The 7,802-nt window shown below is 52.8% G+C and overlaps 1 protein-coding gene across 4 annotated transcripts in view; it reads right to left on the bottom strand.

The window, feature by feature from the left end:
- Positions 1 to 476: 476 nt before the first annotated feature.
- Positions 477 to 7,802, bottom strand: part of DCTN6 (dynactin subunit 6) — an 18,327-nt gene continuing 11,001 nt past the window's right edge. For 2 of the 4 annotated variants that reach the window (XM_001372779.4, XM_007495592.3), the window contains exons 3-7: positions 6,564 to 6,669; positions 3,219 to 3,307; positions 2,379 to 2,426; positions 1,119 to 1,261; positions 477 to 907 (exon numbers count right to left, since the gene is read on the bottom strand). In XM_001372779.4, the coding sequence (XP_001372816.2) occupies positions 809 to 907; positions 1,119 to 1,261; positions 2,379 to 2,426; positions 3,219 to 3,307; positions 6,564 to 6,669 (485 nt within the window). In that variant the 3' untranslated portion in view covers positions 477 to 808. Of the gene's footprint in view, positions 1,262 to 2,378; positions 2,427 to 3,218; positions 3,308 to 6,563; positions 6,670 to 7,802 lie in introns of all 4 variants that reach the window. The other 2 variants (XM_056803713.1, XM_056803712.1) reach the window with 1 other exon arrangement.

Below are 7,802 nucleotides of genomic sequence, written 5' to 3'. Positions count from 1 at the left end.
CCTTAGAACTGAGTCCCTTCCCGGGACAAGGAAGAACTAGAGACCGAGAGGCTCCAGGGCCTCCTCAGATGTCTAAGATGGATGGATCTGCTGACCAGTTAGCATGAGCTCTTGTCAGATGGAGGGCCCCAGAGCTAGCCAATGTCTCAAATGGGTTTGAGGGAAAGAAAATATGGAGGCATCCTGGGCCCAGAAACGGCCTCGCTGTCTTCTTGGTGGGTGAAGCCGTGCTGGGACAGGGTCCCGCACTGAATGGGACCCACTGCCCATGGGGGGCGTATGGAGGGTACAGGCTGCTTGTACAAGGGGCACCAGCCCACCCTGAAGGAGGGGGGCCCGTGGGGATGAGGCCTTGCAGGGGACCCCATTGTGGTCAGGACTACGGCGGGCAGCCGAGGCGGTGCACTAGCACCACTCTCACATGGCAGGGATGGGGCTGTGCTTATGAAGGAAGAAAGAAGCCCCAGGACTGCAGGTGGAGACAATGAGCCGGATGGCGTCTTTATTTCTATACTGGCCGCCTGCTACAAGAAGGGGTCCGAGGGTGCCAGGTAGGCAGAGAGGGAAGGGCACGGCCAGGCCAGGGGCAACCTCTGGCTGCATGGCCGGTGGCACATGGGACCCCAGAGGCCTGGGGCAGCTACGAAGAAAGCAGCTTTGGCTGCCCCTCAGGCGTCCTCCCCCTGGCAAATGCAGGGGGCGGAGGAGCTGTCTGGGACACAGCTGGGCTGTTAGGGGAGCCATGGGGGTGGGGGAAGTGCGAGTGTGGCGAGCCCTCCCCGCCCCCCGGCCCTCCCGAGGCTCCAGCTCAGCTCTTGGCAGGGGCTGTGCTCCCCTTTGTGGTCTTCTTGAGGTGGTGGTAGTTGGGCAAAATCTTCATCAGGAAATCCAGCTGGAGGGTCTGGGGCTGGAACACAAGAGACAGGAGGGACGACCCATTAGTGGCATCCCAGCAGCCTCCAGGCCTGCGCCAGGTTCCGTGAGCTCGAGGCCAGGCTCTGAGGGGTCCGAGGCCCCTGCCTGAGCGCCGGCTCCGGGAAGGGAACTCTGGCGGCAGGGTGTGCGCCGACCCGCCCTCTCAGTAGTCCCAGAGCCCAGCGAGGACGCCGAGGACACACCTGGGGCCTCTCGGTCTGGACCCGGCGCAGGCAGTCGGCCCCATAGATGACCGTGTTCTCCGGGATCACCTCGAACGTGTTCAGGTTGCAGCAGGCCCCGATGATGCAGCCGCTCGTCAGCATCACATTCCTCCCGACGTGGGCTGTGGGGCGAGGGGGGACACACGGAGCCTGAGCTTGCACGAGCGCCCCCCGCTCAGCCTCCAAGGCCAGAGTCTGACCCTGGGCTTCAGTTTAAGGACGGCAAGGAGGCAGGGCGGCGCGCTCCCGAGCTCCAGTCAGGGACAAGCCTGCCTCAGACACATATGGCTGGGCGGCCCTGGGCCAGTCACTCACCCCTCTGGCCTAGCCCTGCCTGCTCTCCTGCCTTGGAGCCAATACACAGCACTGACAGCAGGACAGAAGACAAGGTTTCAAACATACACACTGTCATGGATCTCTACAATAGCCTGAAAAAAGTTAGACAAAAGATCCAAGATTTCTAAGACTGATTCTTCCATCTGCTGTGTGAGCTTTGTGTCAGCTGAAATCTGGTCATATCATGACGGACATTTTCTTTTTTTAGCCCTCACCGTCCTTCTTAGAATCAATATTGTGGGTCGGCTCCAAGGCAGAAGAGTGGTCAGGGCTAGGCCATGGGGGTCAAGTGACTTGCCCAGGGTCACCCAGCTGGGCAGTGAGAGGCCAGATTTGAACCCAGGACCTCCCACCTCTAGGCCTGGCTCTCCATTCACTGAGCTATCTAGCTGTCCCCAAAAGGATAGTTTTTGAAAAAGGAAACATGGGGGTTATGGGTAGACAGGCACACAAATGCATTGTGGGCCGAACTGTGAATTGGTCTAGGCCTTCTGGAAAGCATTTGGAACCAGAGCAGGCCCATCCTCCAGGGGGTTCAGAAAAGAAGGGAAACCCTCAGGCGTACAAAACTACTGCAGCAGCGCTTCTGGTGGTGGCAAGGCCCTGAGGGGGTGTCCATCTCCTGGGAATGATGAGCCACAAATGGGACGGAATACGGGGGTGCTGCCAGACAGGAGGAGAGGGAGGAATCAGGGAAAAGCTCCACTCGAGGGCAGCACCTGAGGTCAAGCTTTGGGAGAAGCCCCCGGGCCTGACGGTCCCCCTCCAGGCCCCGCCTGTGGGTGCTCTCCTAGGATGGCATCATGCCATCCCCCCCCAGGGACAAGTGCGGGCCTCGCCCAGGACGTGCCATCGCCAGTCCGGCCTCCCCTCTCTCCAAGGGCACGGGGAGCCCACGTTTACCTTTGGATTCGATGACGTTGTTGTCTCCCATCTTCATGGCCTCGGAGTCTGGAAATGAGGATTAAGGAAATGCTGACAGGGACATGGGAACGTGTGCCTGGCGTGGGCTCAGGGGCAGAGCGGGATGGTGCCCAGATGAAGAGCTGACAAGAGCCCCGGGAGCAGGGGCAGGAGACGCGGCAGGACAGGGGCCTCGGGCCAGCCCGCCACAGGCTGGGCCCAGCTGCCGGAGCCCCCATTCCAGTCACTACGGTGATGAGGCCGTCTGGACACCCAACTTCCGTTAGCACATCAGACCTCCTAACCATCCTGGGGGGAGGGCCGGCATTATCCCTATTTCATGTATGGGGGACCTGAGGCAGGCAGAGGGGGAGTGACTTGCCTAGGATCACCCAGCTGGGAAGGGACTATGGCTGGATGTGAACTTGGGTCTTCCTGATTCCCAGGTCACAATGTTTTGGGAATGGGGCCAAAAGCAGTAGGAGTGCCGAGCCCCCATGACTCCCACCCTGCTCAGCTGTGCCCCCACCCCTAGCTCTAGCCTCAGCAGATTTAACACAAATCATGAGCTGACAAAGCAGCCGCAGGGTGTCTTCTTGGCCAAGGTTGTGAGCCAGAGCAGAAGGGAGGCGCTGGCCGGGGCTGCTTCCCACTGAAGCCCATCCCAGCTGCTCTGGACTCAACAAGTTCCTGCTTGAGAGAAGGGGGTCCCCAGGCCCATCCCTTGAGCCCAGCCTGCCTGGGCCTCCCTGAACCAGGCCCGAGGACCCCAGGATCCCGCTCAGGGGTTCTGCATGAGCCCTGCCTAATGCCTGGGATCTGCTGTGCCGCAAAGGATACAACAGCCAACTTCAAACACGTTGTTGGTGCCGATGATCATGGATTTGGGCTCCATGTTCTCCATGTCAGGAATAATGTTTTCAGGATAACTGAAAGAAAGACAAATATGTTTTCGAAAAGCATTAACTGAATACAATCTCCCCCCTACCCTGTTGCTGAATCCCAGATGTTTACCCACAGAAAATATCAAAACTATACAAGTGTTTGCTTCCAGATCCACGTGTTCTGATCTCCTGTGAATCTTAAAACTTCTCAGACTCAACTTCAGAAGATTTGATTAAGCTATTCCCCATTTTCTACAATGGAAGTACTTGGTCAGGAATGTATTGAGAGCTTTAAAATTACTCCACCCTACTCAGACAGTGCCTTAGGGGTACATAAAGTTGCAGACTCCTGATTGAACAATGAAAAGTCCCTAACTCATACTTATAGTAAAGCTAGAACCTTAAGCTAGGTCTATTTTTAGATCTAATACAAAAAGGTGCTCAGCACCTATAAAGGTTAAATTAATCACTAAAAGGTCAAGCAACTTACAAAAGAGGAGTGAAGTTTTAGTCTACCCAGAGAAGGTGAGAACCAAAGAAGATGAGAACTAAGAATGGGCAGTCCTGGGGAAAAGCATCTACTGTGATTGGTAGATGTGAAAAATTAGGGGAGGTGACACAAGAGAAAATTTCTTTAAAAGGAGAATTCAGTTTTTTAATTCAGGTTGGAAGCTGAATTGGAGATCAGGAGTTCAGAGGAGGGTCTCTGAACTCAGTTCAGGAGTTGAGGATTTCAGTGAAGGACTAGAGCTTGCTTGGGACGATCTTGTGGTGAATGATAAAGACTGACTATTCTCCCTTAAGGCTCAGGCTTAGGCCATTTGGCCTAGGCCCTTTCTTCTCTTTTCTTTTTTTATCTCTCTCTCTTCCTTTAATTCCTTCATTTATATTAATTAAAATCTCCATAAAACCCAGCTGACGGGTGTTTTCATATTTGGGAATTTTCCCCTGGCAACCACTTATTTTTTATTTAAATCAAGACACTAAAAATTATCTTTACAGTTTGGCCGAAACCTTTACAGTTTTGGCAATTCACAGTCTTGGAAACTCACATTTTCATGGTCACACTCCAAATGAGGATGAAGGAAGAAAGGAAGCTGTAGTTAAAGCTCCAGCAAGGAGAATGAAATAAGTCATCAGATAACATCCTCAGGGGTGAGACGGATGGGAAGGGAAGAGCGGGCAGGGCTACAAAACGGTGCAGACCCAGGATGGATGTGTATGCCAAAGAGATAAAAAAAAAGGGCAAAGGATGCAGACATATGACACTGTTGGAAGCTCTATTTGCAGCTGTAAAGAAGCAGAAACTGCAGGGTGGTTCATCAAATTGGGGAATGGCTGACCAGACCGTGACAGAATAAGACTGGGCTGGGAGAAATGACGAACAGGAAGGTGTCAGAAAACCCTGGGAAACCTGGATAAGCTGATGCAAAATGAAGGGCACAGAACCAGGGAGCCACAGAACAGCAATAAGTAATGATGGTCAATGGCACAAGACTCAGCGGCTCTGATCAAGATGATGATCTGAGCCAATACAAAAAGGCCATCTCCAGAGAGACAGCTAAGGAACTCTGAGTGCAGATTTTCACTTTCTTTCTTTTGTGCTCCCTGGCTAACACGGACATGCTTTACATGACTTCACATTCTAAAGTGGGGGAGGAGGTGCCCTATTCTTCGCCTTCTCAGTGAGGGAGGGAGGGAATAGGGAGAGGGAGAGAATTTGGAACTCAAAATTTTAAAAAGAATAATGAAAAGCGATAAAAAAGAGTAGCTATTTGGGTAAACTCGACAGAAAAACACAAGCACAGGACAAAGAGTCCAGATTTGTACATGAGAAACTCACAGCACTAAGACAAGGAGCCAGTTTTCTGAATGTTTGCTGGCTGCGCATTGTCTGCGACGGGGTCAGGAACTGCACTGCACTGAAGCTTTCCAAGACTCACACAAAAACCATTTCCTACACTGAGGAATGCCAAGGCTTTAACAAAATATCTAGTGAAAGCAAAACCAAAATTGGTATCTGGAGCATCAAAACGGGGCATCTTCCAAGGCTCGGGGGCCCACATTCCACAAACTGCTGCTCTGAAGCAGGCGAGGAGGCCCTGCGACCTCTACTGTGGGCAGACAAGGTGCGCCCCCATCCTCAGGACCTCCGCCTTCGGAGGAACACCAACAGACCAAATTGGCAGCCCATGTCCACCAGCTCCTTCGATGGCAGAGCTGGGATGAACCCAGGCCGTCCACCTCCTAGCCAAGTGCCCCCCCCCCCCCCAACTGCAACAGTGCCTAAGCACACAGAGTTGGGTTCATTAAGAAATCACAGGCAGGCCCATGCAGACACTTCAGTGCGAGTTGCTGGGGTTCACAACCCTTTTCTGACACTTACTAGTTGGATGGGAGGCCCAGGGCGGAGCAGTCGTACCACACAAGGATCACAATCTGCTCAGGAAGGGAGCTGCCCCCCTCTGACAACACCTTGCATCTTTTTCTCATTCACACATCCTCTTGTGAAGCAAGCTCCTTCTCTCTGAACAATTAAGATTTTTCACCGGGATTGATCCCCAAACCCTCTAAACATAGTATTAGAGCTAACAAGTGGCTGCATGCAGAATCCCCTTTCCTCACCAGGAGCTCTGGAGAGGCAGTGTGGAGCAGTGGGAGAAGCTCCAGGGGAGGCTCTCTCTGTCTGTCCTGCCAGCACAGTGAGCTAAAGAGGAAACAAGCTGGAGACAATCAGGTCTGGCCCCCCAGCTGGGACCTCCGGCCATTTGTTACTTAGCTGAGACTCACCCCTCCATGCTTTCCTCTCTGCAAATAGAGGCAACTGGACTCGATGGCCCTTCGGCCCTCCATGACCCTCACTATGATGATTTTTGCTCAAATGGTTTGGACCCCAAAATGAGATGCATCAGATATGGTGCTCTGCTCTGTGCCCTGGGTCCAGCTCATTCATTCTCAAAATCGTTCATTCGTTCATTCATTCATTCATTCATTCATTCATTCACTTCTAAATAAAACTGCTTGTGTTTTGGAAAAAAAAATCCAAAGGGGAGAAACCTACCCCTCCCCTGGGTAATCTTTCTGCCCAGAATCCTCTTCCTAAGCTCATCCCCTTCCTCCTTAGATCCCCACTCTCTGGGGAGACAAAGGTGGATTAAGGGCCATTCATCTTAACTTGTCAAAAGGTATCCCTGGGGTGGGCTGAGCTCAAGGCGATGGTCAGCCCCTTGGGCAGGCACACACAGAAGGCACCTTCCGGTGCTTGGCTCCCAGGCGGCACATCCTGGAGGCTCCCACTCACCCATTGAGGATCAGCGCCTGTTCCTCGATGAGGTTCCCTTCGCCGATCACTATCGGTCCAGCTTCCGCAATGATCCGGGCCTTTGGGTGAATCACCGTCCGGGGGCCTGTAGGGGAACGAGGACAGAACATTGTTCCTGGCTGAGTGCAGGGGCCTCACCCACAAACACGCACACTTTGGGGAGAAACAACATCAATATCCTTTGGCCAAACAAGTATTTTGGGGGGCTTCCTCCTCCATTGAAGGTGGAAATAAGGCAAAGGAGGCCAATATAATCAAGCCTCAAAGTGCATGCTGCAGGCTTCCCCCAGGTGCAATGTAAACGTAAGGCAAACTGTAAAGGTGACTTGGCAGGTCACACGCTGCTGGACATTGGCCTTTGTTCTGAGAGGACCCTTAGCATCAGGGTGAAGTAGGTTACGTTGGTCACCCACTATGCCCTGCTGTTTACCAACAGCAAATATCTATTAACTATCGAGTGTGCAGAGCAGTGCCAGGGACTGACACAAAAGATAAATACAATAGAGACTATATTTTCATGGAGTTAGTTATCTAGTGGGGGAAATATGGTTCAGTGGAGTGGTAGGGGACCTGGATTCAAACCCCAACTCTACTGCACATTCCCTGTGAGACCTTGGAAAAGTCCCTTTCCTGCTTGGTCCTTGGTTAACTCCTCTGTAAATTGAGGAGGCTGGGTTAGAGGCCCCTGGAGACTCTAAATCGGTAACCTTAGGATCTGTTAGAGCATGATGATGGGCAGGGCAGGAGTCAGAGGCAGCCTCTCAGAGGCACCCCCAAGCTGGCTCTTGAAGGGGAGCAGGACTACAGCTTGCATGGACTTGGGAGGTTCAGGCACAAAGAATTAGGGCAGGTGTGAAAGGCATGGAGAAAGGAGAACATGGAATGTCCCTTGGGGTTCAGTCTGCTGGGAGTGCAGAGGATGTGGAAGGAAGAAGGCCCTGAATGTCAGGTTCCTTTGGAGTTTGGACGAACAAAGTAGGGGACCTAAGGAAACCCATGGTCTGAGCCAGCCTTTTGTAAGAGGAAGATGAATCTGGACTGGAGGGTGAGCACCCAATGGATATATTTGCACCTGCCTGGATGTCTGAACTGGAGGGACCCCAATTCATTTTACAATTGAGGAAACTGGGGCACTGAAGGAGGGGTCCCAGGGGGAATGAGGGTTGGAGCCATGACTCAAGGGATCACGGATTAGAGCCACAAAGTACTTTATTGATC

This window comes from Monodelphis domestica, chromosome 6 (genome assembly GCF_027887165.1).
Source record: "Monodelphis domestica isolate mMonDom1 chromosome 6, mMonDom1.pri, whole genome shotgun sequence".
Lineage (NCBI taxonomy): Eukaryota > Metazoa > Chordata > Mammalia > Didelphimorphia > Didelphidae > Monodelphis > Monodelphis domestica.
The sequence above is the reverse complement of the archived record's forward strand: the minus strand, read 5'-3'. Positions and strand labels throughout refer to the sequence as shown.